This window comes from Bos grunniens, chromosome 2 (assembly GCF_055505025.1).
Source record: "Bos grunniens cultivar Pamir isolate PY7600 chromosome 2, Bosgru_T2T1.0, whole genome shotgun sequence".
NCBI lineage: Eukaryota > Metazoa > Chordata > Mammalia > Artiodactyla > Bovidae > Bos > Bos grunniens.
In genome coordinates this window covers 75,148,050-75,171,867 of record NC_141166.1, presented here as the reverse complement: position 1 = coordinate 75,171,867, position 23,818 = coordinate 75,148,050, and the positions used below count along the sequence as shown (strand labels likewise).

The 23,818-nt window shown below is 36.9% G+C and overlaps 1 protein-coding gene across 33 annotated transcripts in view; it reads right to left on the bottom strand.

The window, feature by feature from the left end:
• Nucleotides 1-443: 443 nt before the first annotated feature.
• The window catches only part of R3HDM1 (R3H domain containing 1), a 96,010-nt gene continuing 72,635 nt past the window's right edge, over nucleotides 444-23,818 (bottom strand). For 21 of the 33 annotated variants that reach the window (XM_086350781.1, XM_086350825.1, XM_086350834.1 and 18 more), the window contains 6 exons: nucleotides 8,324-8,427; nucleotides 6,206-6,375; nucleotides 4,636-4,780; nucleotides 3,152-3,234; nucleotides 2,684-2,768; nucleotides 444-1,805 (listed from right to left, as the gene is read on the bottom strand). In XM_086350781.1, the coding sequence (XP_086206907.1) occupies nucleotides 1,444-1,805; nucleotides 2,684-2,768; nucleotides 3,152-3,234; nucleotides 4,636-4,780; nucleotides 6,206-6,375; nucleotides 8,324-8,427 (949 nt within the window). In that variant the 3' untranslated portion in view covers nucleotides 444-1,443. Of the gene's footprint in view, nucleotides 1,806-2,607; nucleotides 2,769-3,151; nucleotides 3,235-4,635; nucleotides 4,781-6,205; nucleotides 6,376-8,323; nucleotides 8,428-23,818 lie in introns of all 33 variants that reach the window. The other 12 variants (XM_086350791.1, XM_086350842.1, XM_086350853.1 and 9 more) reach the window with 3 other exon arrangements.

Below are 23,818 nucleotides of genomic sequence, written 5' to 3'. Positions count from 1 at the left end.
GATAGCAGAATCCCCTTCCCCTAGCCCCCATTTTGGGTTTCCTAGCAGTTTGATTCTGCTGGGCCAACAAGTGGGGAAAGCTTTCTATAAAGAACTTGAGCTAAACTGGACAACTGGGTGCTCAAAACATCAGCTAAGACCACAAATTCTTTAAACGATCATAATGTTCTGTTTTCAGCTGTCTCACTATATATTCATTCATACTCACAACTGTCTACAACTGACTGGTATTAACTTATGAGAGGACAAATGACATGAGTTACACCCACAAGAAACACTCCCATAGAGAAACTGATGCTTTGTAGAATATTTGTAAAGTGGGGGGATTTCATGTCTTTCATCTTCCCTAAGTCTGAAAATGAAATCTTCAAGATAGGTTAAGTCTTCAGGACTGACTCTCATTTAAAAAGGTGATTTTAATTTACAAAAAGACAAAGTGGGTATATATTTGTAAACATTTATTCTTTTGAACTGAAAAAGGCTTGCATCAGCACACATTGTACAGCCTTGCAAATTGAAAAAAAGGTTCCTTGTTCATAAGTGCAATGAATCTTTGATGTCCAGTGATCCGCTGCAAACAATGAAAACACATTTTTAACCACTTAAGAAGTTTCCAGCACTCATCAAATGCATTTCCTCAGGTGACCAAAAAAAAAAAAAAAAAAAAAAAATCCACAAGGAAGGGAAAGCAAATAAGTGGCATTTAGTTATCGGAGGGAGACTTAAAAAAAAAAAAAAAAAAGTGGAAGTATTTTCCTGCCTAGAATGATTCCTATTCCCTTTTGAATCTAAGTGGTTTGATTAAGAGGTGTTAAGAACATAATTTACTTGACAGTGTTCATATGACCTAAGTGAATAAGGAAAGGACCCTATAAGGGAATTCTTTATTTTCTGGAAACTGTTTGTGTTTAGAGATACAGGGGAAGAGTAATCTTTTGTTTGTGAGCTCTCCTTAGTCACCTACTGGGCCCCCCAAAAGACAGTATGTAGTTTTAACTTGGCTACTCCACTCCTGCATTCTTATTCCCCCAAATTCTATGTCAGGTCACACTGTGCTGCTGGCTGCAAAAAAGAAATACAGGTTGCAACTGGTGGTACTCATTTTGAAGAATAATTTGCTGTACAATCGAGCTTTGGATCTGATACAAGAATTCAGAAATATAAAACAAAATAACTATAAAAGTTAGGAGGCATTTGAACAGCATTTCCTCAGAAAAAGCTGCTAACTCTGTATCATTCTGATGTGGATTCCTACAGTCATTTGGGGTGAAATATGCATTTTTCCCCTCTTTGCTGGATCACTGGCCTGTCTTCAGAAGTTGTAACGCCATGACCACACATCCTAGGAGTCTCTATCATGTTAACAGAAGCTCCCGATACCAAGCCAGTTAAAGATGGGTGACGATGGGGGGATCACAAAAGGCCAAGGGTCTGAGGTGGCTGTTACTGAGAACTTGCCCTTTCCAAAATGTGAAAGTCATAGTGCTTCTTGCTTGTTCTCAGCTTAAACTTGTTAACCGAGTTAATTTGTTTCTTCAATGCATTCTGCGCAGCGGAGATGGAGGGGAATGTGGCTAGGACGGTGTACGTGGAGGCCAAGTCACTGGGTTTCGAGCGTTCGGGGTTGACAGTGCTGTCGCCACTGCCACAGCAGAGCGGGTGGCGACGCATTTGGGGCTGGGACTGAGGGTCCCGGAGCCACCGGATCTTGGCGCCAATTTTAAAGAGTTCCCCAAAGAGCTTCTCGGCTTCCATGCGAGTTATTCCATCTGGTAGTTCAGTAATTTCCAAGACCTTCCCAACAACTAGAATGGAAAAGGTAAAGAATTAATCCCTGTTACCAAGAGGTGGGCAGAATGTACTGCAGACTCAAATGACACAAGAAATGAACATAATTTTCTAAAACCATTCAAATCCACAGTTATACTTGGTATGGCCATCTTCTAAATATTTCTTACCCCCAAGCAAGGGGTGCAGAGAGGCCCTTGCCACCGGCCACACTCGCAGCCTCACATACAAAATGCAGCCTGTGCAGTGGCTTCTTCAAACTAGGTGTGTGATCCTGGTACAGTTTCCTGAACTTCAAATTCCCATTGTCAAATTATACGTATCTTCAATTTTTATTTTTTGGCTGTGTCGTGAGGCACGTGGGATCTTAGTTCCCTGATGGGGGATGGAACCCATGCCCCCTTCATTGGAAGTGCAGCCTTAACCACTGGACCACAAGGGAAGTATTCTGTATGTTATCTTTAAAACAGCACTTGCCCTAACAAACCCAAGGCTATTGAATAGAAAGTTAAGGTACAGACTTGAAAGCCCTCTGCCACAGAAAGGCAATGTATTTGTTCTTCAGACTATACTGCCTGAAGGGTATAAAGAATACTTCCTTTCTCAAAGAACACAGAGGCAATGCATTTCATTCTGCCTATTCCTCTCTCACATCTCTTTCGAATCCCTTTGGTGCCTGCCCTCCTCTTAAACCCACCTTTGTTTCAGTACTCCCAAATCCGAAATGAGACAGAATTAAAAGAACATTCAAGAAGCCTGCCTTATAGACAGCATAACTGTCTAAGACTTTGTGTAGGATTCTAGACAAGGAAAACCCACTTCTGTGGTGTGGCAGTTTTAGACTCTCAGGCCAACAGTTTATAGAAGCACATCCGGATGCCTCTTGGGGACACACCTGCCTCTCCTGCACCCAGGTCGGTGGATGCAGCTTTTTTGGCTTGTTTCCTTCCTCGGTTGCCATGCCTGTTGCCAGATTGACCCTGAAAATCCACAAACATGAGAAATAAGTTGATGCTGCTACAAAATGTAATTGCAGTGTTTGACCACTTAACAACTAACTGCACTGAGTCTGGGGTTTGTACTTTAGAAGAAAAAAACCCCCACCTCTAGGCCTTCTGAATTCTGCCTCAGTGGCAGTAGAACTTCGGCCCATCACTTGCTGACAGTCTTTTCTAAGTAACGGCACCCAATGCCTCCTGCCGCCCGCCCCCCACCCCTCATATCTGGACTGTGCTGGGAACTGATGCTCCTACCACCTTCTCCCTCACTCTGCTCTCGGTAGGGCCAGGACGCCCCACTCTCACCAGCAGAAGTACAATGCTCTGCCAACAAAGCCCAGGAAGTCAGACAGCAGCTCTCACACCTGTTGGGCTGGAATGTGTCCGTGCAGAACAGCAGGAGGGTTGTACTGCAGGGTCTGGCCAAGTAATGGGTATCTGGCATCTCCTGAAAGTTAATAAAACATCACTTTCACATTTTCCTTTATTCGGGTACAAAGTACTTCACAGTTTTCTCAGTTGTCTCAGGACGAGAGAGGGAACATATTCTACCAAATAGAATAAAAAAGTGGAGGTACTGATATCTTTTTTTAAAAAAATTAAAAGCCTCCACATATCCTTCAAAGAACTGGGGTAAACTTCTGCAAGCACTAGGGACTAATAACAACAGTTATGAAGGAGGTTAAGTGGGAGAGCTGGCAGACAAGTTAGCATGGAGAGAAACTTCTTGGTAAACCTTAACATTCTATGTGAAATCCTCCAAAGGAACTATAAGAACTCATTCCACCCGTCTGAGATACTAAAATCCACATTTTCTCTGATGGTTAAAAGTGAACAGAACATACATTCAGGGGACAAAAGAAACCTTGGAAAAACATGAAGCTCTCTATCTCCCCCAAATCATTATTAATTACTATAAATATATTTTCTTTCACACCTTAGTGCCTAGAGTCATCCCATGGAAAGCGCTTCACACATGCTGACTGCAAAAGTTTTGTCTGTAATGTTTTCATTTGTTGTAGTCTCATTTTAACTGTAAGTCCCCAAATGTAGCACATTCAGTGTCTGGAGGAGGGTTATGGGTGGGTGCTAAGAGAGCATCTTCAGAAAATCATACAGTGCTTCTCCTGATAGTTTCCTAACAGAGACAAGCAAGGCGTGAGCCTCTTGCTACTGTGTGGAGCTCTTTTCTGATGAACACTGTCGGGGTGCTTGGGCAGCTCCCTGGTAGAACACACCCACGACATACTTGCTCCTTCCTAAACACTAGCTGAAAGGCAGATACAACATGAAGGTTTAGCACTGAGACCAGAGACACAATTTTAAGCATGAAGATGGAGTGAAGTGGTATTTCATTGAGATTTTAATACTCCCTTCCTTAATGAATGATGTTGAGCACCTTTTCAAGGGCTTAATGGACATCTGTTTGTCTTCCTTTTTGAAATTACCATATAACTTGTTCTTAAAAATTCAGATACTACTTTCCTTTTTAATGATTCTTTAAGACATTATTTTTTAAATATTTACTTATATATTTACTTGGCTGTGCCAGGGCTTAGTTGTGACATTTGGGATCTTATTTCCCCAACTAGGAATCAAACCTGTGATGCCTGCAGCGGAAGTGTAGAGTCTTAACCAGTGTACTGCCAGGTAAGTAGCATTAATTAATTATTGGTGATGAAACATTAGGTTAGGAGAGAAAATGGTAACAAATGAAAATGCCCGAGGAAGGTGAAAATGCAGTCCTTTGGAAAAGGGAAGGTAGCAGCACCAGGTAAATTACAAATTGATGGGGAGTGAATGGATGTCTTAAAATTCTCTGAGGCTGTGACTAGCTTTCTGCACTTACCTTGCCCAGAGACAAAAGGTCTAGAAAACTGGGGTATGATGGCAAGGGGTGGTCCAGAGGGACGGACAGTTTTCAGGGTAGACAGCTGAGCTGGTGCTGGTGACTGAGCTGGTGAAATAATGGGACTACTGAGTTGAGGACTGTGCTGCAATTATATCAAGAAAACAGGTCAACATTTTAGTCAGGGTTTTTGAAGAGCTCCTTTTGGACAGAAATTTTTATTCTTTCTGATTACAAGTATGTACACATTACATTATAATAGGTACTTGTTATTTAAGAAATTAAAACAGTACAGAAAAATTTATAATTTTCAATTCCCAAGGATAAACACTAGTAACACTGTTTCTATGTATATGTATCCATATATCTGCTTCATAAAAATGGAAACAGACTATACATCCTATTTTTGAATTTTACTTTTGTACTTTTAAAATAGTATTGCAGATATTTTTCCATTAGAAAATATATACTATACACCATACTGGTAGAATTTTACTAGCTTTTAAAATTGCCCATGTACTTAACTGAGAGTTTTTTCCCCTAGTATAGCTTCATATTACTGTTTAGTATTATACTTTCATTTCCCTTTGCAGTGGCTCCTTTGAAAATTTCTAGTAGAGCAGGTCTCAAATTTTGTTTATCTAGAAATTTTTAATTTCTCCCTCACTTCTAAAGAACAATTTTACTAGATATAAAATTCTTGGTTGACAGTTTAGCACTTTGAATATATTTATTCACTTTTTGCCCCCAAATGTCTTTTGACTGGTATTCAAGGAAGATCCCCATACATTGCATCTGATTGTTAGAACTCTTGAGTCTTTAAATTTATAATAGATTCATCCTTCAATTCAAAATGCCATTTATTTGTTAAAGAAATAGGCAATTTGTCCAATAAAATATCTGTGGTACCTATAAACTGTTTTTTATTTTCTTCCTGTATTTTCTGTAAATTAATAGCTAGACTCAGAGAGGCTTGATTAGATTCAGGTACTATTTTCTTTGGCCGTCCAGGCATGGCTTATGGATTCCTTAGTTTCTTGATCAGAGATGGAACCTGGACCCACTTTAATTGACACTACAATCGATCAGTTGCTTCAAGTGTTGTCTGCCTAATCTACCTATTTGAAAGCTTCTCATAAATCGTTTCCTGATGTTTTTGATGTTTCCTTGTTCATTACTTTAATAGGATTCCAAAATATCGCTTTTGAAATTCTATCAGTGTTTTTAGATTTATTGATTGCATTTCTTCTATGATGAAGAGTCTTCCCTCATCAACCTTCTGGTTACAGTAAAATACAGTTCATATGGGAAAAGCAAGATAGCAACTTAATTCATTTTCTTTAATAAAATTCAGATCTAGTTTATCTTAATTTCTAAATTAAAAAATGTTTAATTATGCAAACATTCAGAAACAGTATTTAAATTATTTGGCTATAGAGAATGTCCAAACTTCTTTACTAATCTGTTTGAGAAGATTTTAAATTCAGCATCAAGTCTTATAGGTTGGTCAATCTTATGTGACTAAGTGTTGAAAGTTTTAAAATTATAATAGACAAAAGCAGCATCTTACCTGAACAATATTGTCAACACTACTAAATTCCACACACTTCTGTCCTCTCTGGTGATCACAGTAATATTTGTTTTGCTTCCACTGTGGGGGTGAATGGGCACGAGACTGTGGATTGTTTGGTACGCTGAGCTGCATCATCACCATTCCGCCACCAGGTGGAGGTGGCGCTACTGAGAATCAGAATTAGGACCCAGCAGTTAGCACACTTTAGCAAATGGCTAGTTTCTTTAAACACCAAGATAATGACGATACTTCTATATCTCTGACCAAAATTTTATTTTTATTTATGTAATCCAGATTTAAGCTCTGATGCTTCATACAAGTGTTGTGTGTTTTAAAAAAACATTGAAATTGACTCCCTAGACCTAAATATCTCACTTATCCTAAACATAATAGGTCAGGAACGTCCAATTATCTAAAAGACCTCTCTAGAATACCACAATTGTGATATGACCTATAAAAGTGCTTAATTTTTAAAATAAATTTATTTTCAAATAAGCATTATTCTAAATACATAAAGGAAAACTGGGAAAAGAAGTACCCTACAGAAATTTCGATATATGGTAAAAAAGACATCTTTTGAGTGACTCAGTTTCATGTGGTAGGAAAAAGTTTGGCATATGGGATTCCGAAAGCATAATTTCAGTGCTCTGAAATGTCCTATGACTCAGAGAAAACTATTTACCCTCTTTTATTGTATTTTCTCATTTGAAAATGGCTAGGAAAACCACTCTGGCTGACTTCAAAAGAGCTGAAATAATCACATGAACAACCACTGATAGCTGATTTATTCCTGTTGTGGCATCAGTACTGCAGCACTACCAGTATTAGGAATGTAACTGCCACTCACCATTTCAGTGTAAGGTAAGGTATCCTGGGGCCTGCCTCCAGGACCACTGTTTGCACTTTAGTAATCGTATTGGTAGTTTCCAGTTCCCCAGAAATAGCACCAACCTGACCTGGCTAGGCACACCACAGAAGGCTGACTGCTTGGGAGTATCTCAGGGTTCTCCTTGGCCACAGCAGCCGATATTGATGCAGCCATTATTAGTCATATATTTGATAATTATCTATTGTTTCTTCGAGAGATTACATATGTCAACAGATCATTACAATAAAATATGGTCTTATGATAAAGGATTGTTTAAGAAACAAAGGAAGCAGAGAAAACAAAGCAACAAACTCAGTTTTAAGGACTGAGCAAGACTTTGCAGAAGACATGATTTCTGAATCAAATTTTAAAGATACGCAGGATTTGGCAATTGGATGCTAGACCGGCACACCAGGGGGGAGGAAAGAACAGGTACAAAAGTATCTTTGGCATGAAAAAGCATAGTGCATTCTAGAAATAGAGTTCTGAGGCTTAATTGCCAGGGAGTGGAAATGGAGAGTCTGCAAATTTTTAATTCAGAGGAATGACATGAAGAGACATCTGTTTCAGGATGATAATTCTTGAACTATGTATGTATGTGTGTATGTGTTGGGGAGGAGGAAGGCTGGGTATGGGGACAACATAAAAGAAGCAAAATAGAAGCAGTGAAGAAGGAAAGAAGGTAACAGATTTGAGGAAATGGTGACAGCCTAAGTGTGAAAGAGGAGAACAGAAGAGAGTTAGGATTTTGAAATCTGTATTGGTCCCAATATGGAAGGTGAAGAAAGGGATGAAAAGGGAGAAATATTAAATCTAAAGTGCCTTTGACATATTCCTGGTTAGGAAATGTCCAATAGGCAGTTGGCTATGTGGTCTTGCCGTGGCAGAAACAAATTTGGGAGACAGTGGTGAAAAGCCAAGGTTGAAGCTTGGGAAGTGGCTGAATTTCCGAGGAAGAACCCAAAGAGTAATGAAAGAAAGTATCCTAGAGAATATCAGTAGTAATGAGGCAGGCAGGAAGGAGAGCCTGAGGAGAAAGAGAGAGCAGGGGTACTGGTAGCAGAGGAAAAGGAAGAAGTGGACTGAGCCTGTTAAATCTGACTTCTCATGTGCCCTGAATACCCTGGGCATATCTCAGCACCTAACAAGTTGAAAATCTTTTTCCTAGAAATGTCCAAGGAACCTATTTCTCAAATGGACAAACCATCCCTGCCACCTACCCGCCGGCCCCAATTATCTATTCATACCTGCACACTGGTGGCCTTGGAGCTGCTGGGAATTGCATGGTGAAGTAGTTCGAGGAAACTGTACTTGTTCTGATCCTGGATGTTGCAAGTAACCTACTGATGAGCTATGGGGAAAAAATAAAACAAATACAAAAACACAGCACAATGAGATGGAGATGACTGTAAAGATTCTTTGAATGAACAGTCCTGTAAATTTACTTAAAAAAAATTATTTTTCAAGTAGTAAGCTTAGTACAAGTCAAATTAACTCTTTTATAAATTGTGAGTTATATGTAATTACTTTTTGAATAAAAATCACTTTGTTTTTGACAATAACACAGATATAAAAAAAAACCCCTGCTGATTTCATTGCTCTTATTCTTTTAAAACTTATTCTAAATAGGGTTTTTGTACTGTTCAAATAATTTTTTTAAAAATAAAAAACTCACTAATTTTACAAAATAAAAAAGTACTTTATTTGAATCTCACTAAGCTATATTTTAGAAAAGAAAATATGCAGTTGGATAATGAGACAGAAAAAACGTTTTATTCCTTAAAAAATATATAAGGAATAAAATAAACACTACAACATCATTCTGACATTCTAATACAAATACTGACAAAAATAAAAGGCTGTTATTGTAAAATGTCTTTAAGGTTTTCCCTGTTTAGCAACTTTTCAGGAAAAGAGTGAAAATCATAGAGCAATACTGTGAATTCTGAGAATACTGAACCCTGTTACCATCCTTTTTTCATCATTTAAGTCAACTTTCTTTACATAGTATTTTATTTCTTAATATAGTTTTAACCACTTTCTGCATTTACATCTCACATAGCTGCATCAAAAATACACATTCGAGCCAATGACTGAATTACAAAGAATACAGGGAGACATGTTAACACCATGATGACACCATTAGTCAAATTCAGGCTCTGGGACACTCTACAAGACAAATGTGTGAAAACATAAGCAGTATTTGTGGGGTAGTTGATAATACAAAGACCAATTGGGTATTTGATATAATTAAGAAATTAATTGTTAAATTTTTTAGAATGTGCAATAGTACTCTTAAGCTAGGTAGGTTTAAAAAAAACCTTTTAGAGATACCTATAATGAAATACTCATAAATGAAATAATATAATACTTCGGTCTATTTTAAAATAACGTGAGAGGAGGACGAAGTAGAAGTTTAAATGAAAACAGATTAGTTATTAATTGATAAATGCAGAAACTAAGTGATGGTACATGGGGCTTCAGTGCACTTTTATTTACATTAATGTGTATTTAAAAATGTCTGTAATGAAAAGTTTATAAATGATTCTCTAACTCAGGCTGACAATTCTCCAATTAATAATAATTAGTAAAGTTTTACTGTTTTCTGTGGCAGTAATTCAGTGTAGTTCAATAACAGCAAGAAAGGAATGTAAAGGGACGAATTCATAAAAAGTGATTTTGGGCCATATGACAAAATGGAAAAGTAGTACTTTCTAAAACTGATGTTAATTACGATCAGAATGCGTTATGAGTATTAGCCACCTATAGAAATAATACCACTCAGGCATAAAGTTTATAAAATGTACTGGACTGGGCAGAATAGAAAGCTACACCATAGGATAGAAGGATTTTTAGGTTCTTCTTCTTCCTTCATTGGGATAAAAATCCAATAGGATCTTAACTATGTTAAAACTACATGAAAGTGAAAGTTGCTCAGTCATGTCTGACTCTTTGCGACCCTATGGACTATACAGTTCAGGGAATTCTCTAGGCCATAATACTGGAGTGGATAGCCTTTCCCTTCTCCAGGGGATCTTCCCTACCCAGGGATCGTACCCAGGTCTCCCGCACTGCAGGCAGATTCTTTACCAGCTAAGCCACAAGGGAAGCCCGACAATACTGGAGTGGGTCGCCTAACCCTTCTCCAGCAGATCTTACCCACCCAGGAATTGAACTGGGGCCTCCCACATTGCAGGCGGATTCTTTAGCAACTGAGCTATCAGGGAAGCCCTAAAACTACACACAATGAGAAGAAAGATTAAGAGAATGTGATATGAATATGACAACAGAAGTCACCTTAGGGTTGTAGATATATTTGCTGATTTCTGATACTTTAGACTTGCTTTTGCATTTTTCAAAAACACATGCATTTTATAATCACTAAAAATACCCTATGAAAACTGCTTGAAAGGTTCTACTTTTAAATGTTGTATCAGGGATTTAGTATCAATTAATAATCTGAATCTTCTTCAGAAGTCACAGTATGGCCTGTGATTTTCTGAAATATAAACCACCTTCAATTCATCTGAAGGACAGACCTCAGTCAGGTTTGCTCTCTCTGGAAGAAAATATTAGCTTTCTGCCATAAAAGCCTTTTGCAATTCAAAGGGATTTCCACTTTATTTATTTTTTATGATGAGGGTATCTATTTAGGACAATATAAATAAGCCCTCAACCAATTTGAATTTGACCAAACTGATATGCTCAATTAATGAAAATGAATGTCAAGTAAAACTTCTGTTGTCCAATATCTGGAGTTTTCCCTTAAATGCAAATGGTCGATTTTTTTAGGTTTTCTGGTTAAATGCTTCTATTCCTAAATGTATTTCATTTATAGCTCACCTATTTTCAATCTGAAACAGTGGAAAAAACAAAACTACGTAGACTAAAAAACAGAGAAAATATTAATATATCAGACACAAAACAAAAAAGGTGTAGGGACATCTAGGATAAGATTGTTGCTTTCACTGAGAACTGAATCTACTTTGTATCCTGGCAGCTAAGACAAATTGTTGAATCCAGAGAATTATAAGACTCTGCCAGGATGATACAGGAAGCAAGTATGTAAGCCTTTGGCAGGTGCTGGATTACAGACATATCATAATTGTATTCTATGATGAATTTAAAGCAAGTAGTTAATTATAGAGGAATGTAGTCCTTTGACAGAAGATATGAAACACAGTTCATATTTTACTGGGCAACTGAGAGGATAAAAGGGAAATCTTGCCCAAAGAGAGTATTACTTCCCTTTGAAAAATAGATGGGATGCAGAAGTACTTGCAATAAGGGCTAATGTTTTCCTTAAAAACAAACTTGTATTTTTCAAGTACTTGAATGAGACCAGAGGGTCTGCACTGTACACTTTACATAAAAGATGCCTTTGGTTTGAGAAATTTATGGGCAGCTATTATCAACACAATCAAACACAAAAATATCTATGATGCTTCTGGGTGAATGACTGAGTTTGAAATGGGCCATATTCTAACCAACCCACTAGTATAAACTGGTTCTCCTCAAGCACCTGTGTTAGTGGACCTATGGATATATCACTTTATTAGCCTACTGAAGTGGCAGAAAACATTCACCAAACAGTAATTTTAGTTTTAGTACAGCTGGTCCTAAGGTGCTCTTTTTGACAATACCTTAGCTACTTATTAAGTCTGCTCCTACAGTGAGACTGTAACATTGCCGCTGGCACTTAGGATGATGCTTGTACACCTGCTGTGTGATATAGCTGGAGAAGAGGCATCCCATTTCTCAAACAGCTTCATAAAATCTTTTAAAATAATTTCAAAAGATAGGAGGCCAAATAATATAATTTCTTATTTTTTGAACCAAATTTCACCTATTAGAGAATGACTTCTAGCACAACAGCTTGAGTGTACTCACCGTATCTCCCCACTGAGACTGATGAAAGCTATTAAAGGTGATAGAAATGATCCTAAGGATGAAAAGCAAAATAGAAAACATCTATTCAAGAACATCTATGAAAAGCTGGTAAGAAAGATGAGTCTGGTATTTGAAACAATATCGCTCCCTCCTGCCTCTCTCAGTGAAATACAGCCTACTCAAGACCACTGCAGCAAAGAACACAGAGCTGCCTCTCCCCACAACACCCAGAGGGAGGGTTTCTTTCTAGGAGATGTTTGTCAGCTTTCTCATCCTGCTCCCAGGTACCTGCTGCTGAAGCTAAATCCTGAGTGAATGAAGGTGAGAGACGGGAACTCCTTTTCCTTCACAATCCATATAGGACAGAGGGTCTACTGTGGGTGTGGTGTGCTGAGAATACTGGGGTTCTGGTCAGATCACCCTTGCCCCATCTCATGAAGAGGTGATTTCATGCCAGTGATCCTAGGCTGTGGTCTCCTCACCCTCCACCAAGTGATCAGCTTATAGGGTAGGGTGTTATTTCAAGAAAAGCTAATCACTGTCCATACCCCCAGCTTCTGAGCCCTGGCTCAGAGATTTCTGGGGAGAAAACAGGTCATAAAACAGATAGCATCTCATGTTTTCTCAAAAGAATGGTCTTCAATTGTAACAGAGAGGGAAGACGTTCCCGCCTACAGGTGCTTTCAAGAGCAGTGAAAAGTGAAAATGGCTCAGCTTTGTGCCTGCCAGGCTCCTCTGTCCATGGAATTCTCCAGACAAGAATACTGGAGTGGGCAGTTGTTCCCTTCAACAACAGGAGTGGGTGTGATAAAGACAACTGGGAGGAGATATAAGATTCAGGCTAAATTGTAGGCCTGCTAGTTTGCAGGAAGGAAATAGGCAAAAATACAGCAGGAATGATCCTTTCTTAGGGCAGAATAAAAACCAAATACTGACCACAAAAACTTTTCCTTCAAAGGAGCCAGATTTCGATTGAATTATTTTGTAGAGCAATCTGTGAGTCAGAGCATTATTGGAAGCAACAGAGTAATCAGCTGGCAGTTAGTGGATACTGTCAAGGAAAAAGAGAAATGGAGTCCTACCAAAACCACTGTGATTCTAGGATGACTGTGAGAATACCCAAAGTAGCTTTCCCTGCTTGAGGAACAACATCAGAGGCTGAACATTTGGTGTCCTGGGACGCTTAAATAGACTTCACTAAAGTAATCCAGTCAGTCAGGGAACAAATTAACAAGTGAACAACAATAACCAGACTGGCTACATTATTTATGATATCCAATTAAAAAAATTACAAGGTATGCAAATAAACTGGAGAGTGTAACCCCTACTTTGGACACAAGCAGGGAACAGAAACTGCCCAAGAGAAAGATTTTTCACATTTATCAGAAATACCATAGTGTAGCCATTATAGACACATTCACAGAAACAAAGGAAATCATGATTAAGGAAGTAAAGATGGAATGGTGACAAGGTTGCATTAACAAATAGAGAAATAAATAAAACATTATTTATTTATTTAATAAGACATTAATAAAAGGGAAATTATATTAAAAAGTACCAAATGGAAATTATGGAGTTAAAAAACTGCTAAAATATAAAATTCACTAGAAAGGCCCAGCAGCAGATGTTAACTGGCAGAAGAAAGAATAAATGAAGGCAGACTGAAAGATTACACAAGCTAAAGAACAAAGAGAAAAAGGGACACAGAAAAAAAAGCTCCAGAGAAATGTGGTGCTTTGTTAAACAAACTAACACACATATAATGGGGATTATCAGAGAGGAGAACAGAAAAGATATTCCAAGAAAAAAATGGCTGAAAACAGCTCAAATTTATTGAAAAAAAACAAAACAAAACAATGACCTATTCATCCAGGAACCTGAAAAAGCTTTTAGCAGAATAAATGCAGAGACCCAAAGAGATACCATAGTAAAAATACTGAAAGTCAAAGACAAGCAGTATAAGAAAAATGATTAGTTATTTATAATATAACCCCAGTAAGATTTACAGCTGACTTCTAAGCAGACACAATGAAAGTCAGAAGGCAGTGGGATAACATACTCAAAATGGTCAAGGAAGAATACCTGTCAGCAAAGACTCTTAAATTCAGTAAAGCTATTTTCCAAAATGAAGGCAAAACAAAGACTTTCCTCTGTAAGTAAAAACTGAGAGTTTGTTGCTGGCACACCTTACAGTAGGCACTAACTAGAATGAACAGAGAGTACAGTATTATGGTCTTAATGCTTGCATCCCTCCCAGATTCATATGTTGAAGCCCTAACCTAATCCAATGGTATTTGGAAATGGGGCCATGGAGAGGTAACTAGGATTAGAGGAGGTCATGTGGGTAGGGCCCTGGTCCAATGGGATTAGTGCTCTTATAAGAAAAGACATCAGGGGGCTTGCTGTCTTTCTGCTTGAACACACTGAAGAAATGCCAAATGAGCTCACAATGAGAAAGTGGCCATCTGCAAACCAAGGGAAGAGCCTTCAGCATGTATCAACCCTTCTGGTACCTTGATCTTAGATTTCCAGTATCCAGAACAATGAGAAAATAAATTTCTGTTGTTTATGCCACCCAGTCTATGACATTTCATTGTGGCCGCTTGAACAAACTAACACAACCAAGTACAGGTATTTATGTAATTGGAAAGACAGCAGAAATGGACATTTTCCCTTTTTTCTGATTTAAGAAGCAAATGTATAAAATAATATGTACATAATGTAATGTCAGACCTATAACATATAGAAATGTAACATATGTGCCAATAATAGCACAAAGGATGTGGATAGGAACAAAGCTGTATGGGCTAAGAAAATGCCTACTGATGGTGGTAAGGTAATTATCATTATAACAGTGTACTGTGTTTGTAACATTAATATAATATGAATAACAAGAATATCAGGAGAAGTGGGGGAAAAGAGCAGTTATGTAGGAGTAACTTTTCTCTATTTCACTAGAATTAAGCTAGCATAAATCAGAAGCTGATTGGATAAGTTAAGACACATATGATAAACCCTAGAAAAAACACTGGAAAAAAAAAAACCCCTCTAGACAGAGGAGATAAATAATAAAAGCAAAATGGCAGACATTAGGCAAGTACATCAGTAATAACATTAAATGTGAATGCATTAAACAATTCAATCAAAAGACAGATGTCAGAAGGGTAAAAAATGATCCAACTATTAATATATGCCGTCTATAGGAGACATGAAGCCTGAAAATAAAAGGACAGTAAAAGATACATCAAACAAACTGTAACCAAGAAAGCTGGTATGTCTATATTAATATCACACAAACCAGACTTTGAGGCAAAAACTGTACGAGACAAAGCACTTCATAATGAACAAAAGATCAGGAATATGTAACAGTTATAAACTTATCAGCTCCTACTACAGGAGCAAAACATGAAACATACACTGAAAAATGAAAGGAGAAACATACTCTTCAATGATAGTAGTGCAGACTTCATTATAACATTTTCTTAACTCAACAGCTTGCTGGATCTTAATCCCCCAACCAAGGATTGAACCCAGGTGCAAGGCAGTCAAAGTGTGGAGTCCTAAACACCGGACTGCCAGGGAATTCTCAATACTACACTTTCAGTAAGGAACAGATCAACAATACAGAAGATCAACAAAGAACAGAAACCCTGGACAACACTACAAACTAATTAGACCTAAAAGACATCTACAGAACACTCTATCCAACAATAACAGAATTTACAATCTTTTCAAGTATACATGGAATATTCTCTGGGACAGACCATATGCTAGGTGATAAAGTGAACTTCAATAATGTTAAAAGGATAGAAATAATACAAAGTAAACTCTCCAACAACAAAGAAATAAAATTAGAAATCAATAGTAGGATAAAGTTGGGACACACACATGTAAGTAGAAATTAAACATTACAATACTAAGCTACCAATAGGTAAAAACAGAAATCAAAACAGAAACAAGAAAATACTTTGGGATGAATGAAAACATAACACACCAAACCTTATGGAATGCTGATACAGCAAGAGTTTAGAGGGAAAATTATATCTGTAAATGCCAATATTAAAAAAGAAGAAAGGACTTCATTAGTGGTGCAGTAGTAAAGAATCCACCTACCAATGCAGGGGACATGGGTTCAATCCCTGGTCTGGGAAGATTCCACACGCCATGGGACAACTAAGGCTGTGAGCCACAACTACGTAAGCCCATGCACTCTGGAGTCCATGTGCTGCTACCAACAAGCTTGTGTGCCACAACTATTGAAGCCTGTATCCCACAGAGTCCATGCTCCGTAACGAGAAGGCACAGAAAATGAGAACTTCATGCGCCACAAATGGAGAGTGGGGGCTATGCTCTGCCTGCCACAACTAGAGAAAGTCTGCATGCAGCAATGAAGACCCAGTAAAACCAAAAATAAGTAAAAAAAAAAAAAAAAAAAAAAAATCTCAGATCAATAACCTTCATTTTCATGTTAAGACACTGGGGGAGAGATCACCAAGCTTAAAGCAAGCCAAGGGAAGTAAAGAAGAAAGATTACAATGGGAATAAACAAAACAAAGAACAGAAAAGAGAAAATCAATAGAAACCAAGAGCTGGATCATTGAAGAGATCAATAATGGCAACTTTTTGTTTAGCTGACCAAGAAAAAAGGAAGGAAAACTCAAATTACTAGAATCAGAAACAAAGAAGGGAGATTACTACAGACTACAGAAATAAAAAGGATAATGAAATAGTATAAAAAACTGTCTACCATGAAAATAGATCAAGTTCCTAGAAACATACAAACTGCCAATACAAACTCAAGTAGAAACTGATAATCAGATATAAACAGATAATCAGAGTGGACCTATAACAAATGAAGAGATTGAAGTTGTAATCATAAAACAACTCACACACACACACCCCCTGGCATACAAGGCTTCATCACTTTATCACACTTAGAGAAAAGTTAACAATAATTCTTCATAAACTTTTTTTTCAAAACAGAAAACAATACTTCCCAACTCATTCTATATTACCCTAAAACTAAAAGCAGACCAAGGCACCACAAGACAACAGACGAGTATCTCTTATGACTATAAATGCGAAAATCTGACTGAATGTGATTAATCCCAGGATTGCCCGGGTCATTTAATATCTGAAAATCAATTAATGTAATATCTATTTTTTCTCAACATGATACAGAGTACCTACAGAAAATCCACAACTGGGGCACTCTCCATTCCCCTTCTGATGTCTATGTCAGAAGCTTTCTCTGCCCCTTTTCATACTTTACTAAAACTCTACAAAAGCTCTTGAGTGATCAAGCCTGGTCCCTGGTCCCGAAGCTAAATCATCTTCTTCGGAGATCAAGAATCCAACACTGTTCACCGTAAGCTATCAACATTGCCCCTGTTGAGAATGTATGGTATAAATATACCATGTTTCTAACTTTTTGTTGCAATGAAGAGCCTTAACTTTATCTTTATATATATGAATTAAAATATTAATATATCCCCCCCCAAAAAAGAAATCCACAACTAACATTATACTTAAGGTGGAAGACTGAATGCTCTCCAGTCATGAAGACAAGGATGTCAGCTCTCTCAATGTGTACTGAATGTAACACTAAGGTTCTAGCCAGGGCAATGAGGCAAGAAAATGAAATAAAAGGTACCAAAATTGAAAAATGTTACTGTCATAATTCCTCTCTTCTCTTTATGGTTTTGCAAATATTATGATTGTTATTTTAAATTACTATTTTTTTGATGGGAGAAAAGGACCCAATGTATTCTTAATAATTAGTTTACCTGAAAAGCAAGCCCCACATATCTACAGCTTTTACCAGCTATGAAAGATATCTTTGAAAATCCAAGAACAGATGGCAAGAAAATGTGTTCTAAGAAGTCATTTGAAGGAAAGAAAAATAAAAAATAATGCAAAAACAACAACAACAACAAAAAGAAAGAAGTCATTTGGTTTTCTGCCTTTTTAAACCATTTGACACCTTACTGCCAATGATAGGCAAACAAGGCTTCCTGAACATTACTTAGCAGACATGTGCTGTGTTCCCTGAAGATGCAGTCTGAGTATCACAACATTTAATTCATTAATAATAAAAAGAATGAAGCAGTTAACAAAGAACAAGCACCTGAATCTCAATGGTCCCAATAACTGATTCACCACCTGTGACAACCTGAGTAAAAGAAAGAAAGTGAAGTCACTCAGTCATGTCCAACTCTTTGCAACCCCATGGACTATAGCCTACCAAGTTCCTCCGTCCATGGGATTTTCCAGGCAAGAATACTGGAGTGGTTTGCCATTTCCTTCTCTAGATCATCCCAACCCTGGGATTGAACCTGGGTCTCCTGCATTGTAGGCAGACGCTTTACCGTCTGAGCCACCAGAGAAGTTCAATAACCTGAGTAAATTCCAACCAAATTTAAACCAAACTTAATCAGTCTAGCAGGAAAAAAAAGAGGGAGAGATAAATGAAAGTTTAAAACATTTAAAACAGAATTACTCTGTATTTCTTTTGGATGATTTTTGTTGGATTTTCCTGTAAGTAACAACACTTTTTTACAACTTGTTTGGAGCAGTTTTAATTTTGGGGGGTGGGATAATAATTGTGGCAAAACTCTGAGGCAGAAATACAGAATAAAAAAGGACAGGAGTTCTGTGTTTTGTTAAATGTCATCAGACTGAATTATGGACAAAATGGGCTTCATATGCCCAGAATCCAGCAATGTTTGTCTCTTTGCTTAGTATCTTAGTATAGCTAAGTGTTTTGTCCTTTTGGGCTTAAGGGTGTGTTAATTCTCATTTTTTAAGATAGCTGGTGAGAGTGAATATTTTCTTATGTGATAATTTATCACTAGTTTTTGCCAAGTGGGTAAACTACTTATTTCCATGAATTGTTTATTTGTAGAGTTGCAATATAATCATCCTAGAACATACAGAGGTGATAAAAATGCTTTTAAGCTTTTATCAGACATCTGTCACATTTACCCATATCTTAACGCTTTCTTTTTAAAAATCTGTCTTGATGTAACTGTGCTGAATCTTTATATTAAAGCAACCTTTAAAACACTGATCTACTCTTTGATAATGCCTATTTTGAATCTTATATCAGTGAGAAAAGCAAAGCAATTAAGTATTTTCACGAGCTCTTCACCACACCCATCTATGTAATGATACCTGTACCCAGGCACTCTGCTTTTTTCCATTTACCACGTATGAGCCCTCTACATCTTACATATGGCGTCCTGACTTCCATTTGCGTTGTTTACTCTCACCCTTCCTGGGGACCTTACTGCTCTTCCCTCTCTGCTATAGCAACATAACTCTTTCTGCTGTCTTTCAATTTCAGCATATAAAGACCTCTTTTTTCAATTAAGAACAGACTACTCTCTTAACCTTATTTTCCCCTCCCATATACTGCTGAAATTCAATGCTTCTGCTTAGGGATGCAATTCTCAAAAGTTGTCTCTATCTACTGCCTCCGATTCCTGTCCTCCCATTCTCTTGGCTTTTAGCTCTTAAAGTCTTCCCCCCGTAATTAAGTATACCCAGAAATATGAAGAATCTTACAGAACTGTATGATATAAAACTATGTAACCTCCATTTGGATTAAGAATACCAAGTCTCCACACCTCCCTCACCATTAATTCTAACTGTTGCGTAATAGTGCTCCATATGGTTTGTTTAACATTTTAAACAAATTGTTTCTGAAGGTTTTTTTTTTAAATTATTGAGGTTTGAGGATTCTTGATATACTCTCTAAGAACTTTTTCAAATATATGATTTCCCAGTCAGTATAGTGCTTGGCTTTTCATTTTTATTCTCTTGTGGAGCCAGCTTCCATCTGGTATAATTTTCTTCCTGTCTCAAAGATTTCCTTTAGAATTTCTTGCAGTGCAGGTGAGCTGGTGATTAATTCTTTCAGTTTTGCACGTCTGAAATAGTACTGTTTCTAACAAGAAGTCTACCGAATTCTTATCTTTGTTCTTCTATATGTAATGTTATTTTTTCTCTGGCTACTTTTATAATTTTCCCTTTAAGTTTTAAGAAATTTCCTCTGTATTTCTTTTGCTTGAAGTTTGTTGAAATTTCTGGATCTGTAGGTTTATAATCTTCATAAGTTTTGAAACATTTCAGCATTATTCAAATATATTTTTTTATCCTCCCTTTTCCTCTCTTGAGGATGCCAATTGCACATGCATTAGGCCAAAAAGTACTGATGCTCTGTTCATTTTTTTCCCAGTCCGTTTTCTGTGTCTGAATTTTATACTGGCGTTGTTTCAGTCAGGTTCAATTGACTGATTCTTTCCCCCCATTATTAGCCTTTGTTTCTTACTTCTTTGCATACTTGACAATTTTGGACTGGATCCCAGCCATTATGAATCTAACCTTGTTGAGTGCTGGACATCCTTGAATTTTTAATAATATTTTTGAGCTTTGTTCTGAGCCACAGTTAAATGGAGACAATTTAATCTTTTTGGGTCCTGCTTGTTTAAGGCAGGACCAGAGCAGCTTTTCATCTAAGGCTAACTGTCCTCCACTACTGACACAGTATTCTTTTAAGTCCTCTACTCACTGCCTCTTGTATTACAAGGTTTTGACATGTGGGCTGGTAGGAATATAAACTATTCCTGCCCTTGTATGAGGTTCAGGGATTGTTCTGCTTGTTTCTTTTGAGGGGTTTTTTCCCTGGTAATGGGTAGGTTTTGTACATACACGTACCAGTCAGCAATCAACTCAGACTCAAAAGGGCCCCACTTAGATGGCCAGAGCAACCTCTTTGAAACTCTCTTCTCTTCAGTATCCTGCCCTGTAAACTCTAAGCCACAGTGGCTTCCTTGGACTTTGAATTCCATCTTGTTAACGTAAGGGTCTTGCAGGCAGGAAGTTGGGGTAATGGTTAAGACTGTTTTCCCTCTCTCAAGTTTTACTGTCCCTAACTGCCTAATGAAAACTGTTGTTTCATATGTTTCTTTAGTTTTCAAGGCAGATTTTAAATTTGGTCCCTACTACTCTATCATGGCTGAAAATGGAAATCAAGAGGATGTCGGTTTTTAGCATCCTTTCATCAACATGCCTGATACTGCCCTAACATTAATTAGTAAAACACAGACATCAGCACACTCTCAAGGCAAGGCACAGAAATTATTCACAAAATAAAATATATAAAATACGCCAGAGGGGGTAATTCTAACACAAAACTTTCCTAAACTTGGCCTATCTCAGGGGATTGTTTGTTATCTAGGTTACCTATGGCCTCGAGAAATATCAAATAAAATGGCAAGCCAGTCAAATTCTTGGGCTGTGAAGAAAGGATGGATTTTAAGAAACAATTTGAAAAGCTTAAAATTTACTTCAGGAAGAAAGTTGTAAAAATCTAACAAATAATTCAAAAGTCCAGGACCAGGGGGCTCTCTAATGGCTTGCAATGTAAGAACGGTCCCTCACCTAAAGTAATTCCATTCTTCTCATTAGTAGGACTGTATGAAAAAAATTTGTGCTCAATTACCTCATTCTGAATTCTGTCAATAAAATTTTTTTGGAAATTTATGTTCTCTTTTGTTACATAAATACTTAAATAGTACCCATAATTTGATACTTTAGCCTATGAAGTCTGAAATATTTCCTGTCTGGTCTGTTACAAAATAGTGTGCTGACCCTAGATCTAGTAAGTACTTTTAAGTAAACAAATCCAAATTACAATGACACTAATTTCCAACTCTGATTCTCTACAGTTCCAAGTGGGATATTTTCCACCAAGGTATCTCAAATTTTCCTTTAATTCTCATTTATATTATCACCAAATATTCATTTCTTCTTTCAAAGTTCCTCCCTTCCTACTGGTACCACTGCATTTGAGCAATCTGTCACGTAACGTGCTTAAATTATAACACTTCTCCTTGTGGTCTCCGCCCAATTCAAATCCTTCTTAATGACTGCTACTGAGCTTATTTTTTTTTCAAAAAGATAAGCTTTACCATATCAATTTCATATTTCAGAAATCACAAACCCATGATAATATCAGGAGTCTAAAATACAGATAAATTCAGGTACTCTGTGGAAAAGATGTTCAAGGCTAACAAATTCAAAGAAAAAGGCCAGATGACAAACAAAATATTCATAAAAATAATTCCACACATGCAGAAAAATTCAGTGACAAATGAATTTTGAAACACAAATGAAAATATCCCTAATCTACTTCAAAACAGAAACACCAAACCTCCCTCCTCAAACCATAAAGTTTTTCATCTATCTACTTAAAAGTAGAAAAAGTGTTAGAAAGATAAATGACAAACTCTAAACAGTGATCACTTTGGTCAATGAACAGTAACTGCTTTGCATGAAGGGCAGTTTCTTGGCTGTTCTGAGCAGGGATCTTAGTTCCCCCAACAGGGATTAAACCCGGGTCACATCAGTGGAAGCGCCAAGTCCTAACCACTGGAACACCAGGGAATTCCCTTACTCCATGTGTTTTTACGTGGTTTAATTTTTAAATCAAAGATTATGAATAATGTAATTAAAAATATAGAAAATATAATGGTTAGAATGTGTGATTCCTAACAGAGTTAACATATTATGTGTACACTGAAAAATGACCTGAATGAAGACATCAAAATTTAACAGCTATCATCTCTTGAATGGTGTTTGTGGCTGATTTGCTTTTTCATCTTTTTTTACAGCTTGAAATTTTTTGTATTTTCAAGTTTTCTATAATGACTATGTATTATATGTATAATCAGAAAGACCCAAACAAGTTAAATACAGAAAATGCTCTTTTAATGGACAAAATCCAAGATGTATGAGAAATGTTTTTCTCAATAGAAACTCAGTGAGAGACTGAAAAATGAAAAGATTTTTGCATGAGATATTACCTTTCCTCCCCATTCTTTAAAGGTATCTATTTAAAAATTATTAATCTAAAATATTTATTATATCACTAATTTTTGGGGAGTTCACAAGAAATGAAATAGCTATAAGCACTCTCTTTCCCTTTAACATTATTTTTGTCAGTATAAGTTACTAATTAACTTTTCTGATAAACACATGCTTACCATAACAGCTGCTATATCCAATGGAGAGAAAATAAATACTCTGAAAAGGAAATGTTTTAGCACCAAAAGTAACTTTCTTATTACATTTTATTTCTCCAGGCTGTGTTAACAACTTCTCTTTTAATAACAGAAGTAAAATTTCACTAAAAGATGTGGTTCAGATTGAGACTTTGTTACTGACAATAATTTCAAAGGATGACTGTGGCAAACAAAAACCCAAAAATGCAAAACGAGGCATTTAGGAGAAAAAAAATGAATCTAAGACAATACCAGAAATAGGACAAAGGGGACACTAGAGGAATACTAGTTTACAAAGATGAGGAAACACAGACTATGCAGATGATGAAAAGAACAAAACTTAAAAGTAGATTTTCTTTTCTCATGTTTCATAAAGATTCTGTGAAGCATCTTTTTAACAAAGTTCTGAAAAATAAAGGTTACAGTCTCTTCAAGTTCCCCTCTCTGTATGCTAGCTTTTGAGACTGCAGATCAAAGACAAAAGTATATTCTCCTTTTGAGTTTCAAGATAAAAATGGGAAAATAAATGGTAAAATAGGAAGAAAAAAAACCCAACACTCAAATAGAGGCAGTTTGAAGATATTATCCAATTAGCTTGCCACTTTTGCAGATTACAGGAATGAAATTATTAACTTTTTTGAGATTATTTTTTGAGATTATTTACATCATTGACTGAAAGAAGTACCACGATTAGTTGTAAAACTAGTTTCTGTGACTGGTACATGGTTTGCTGAAAGGGACAACACGCATGATCTGAATCAGGCTATGTTAAATCGTCATAGTACA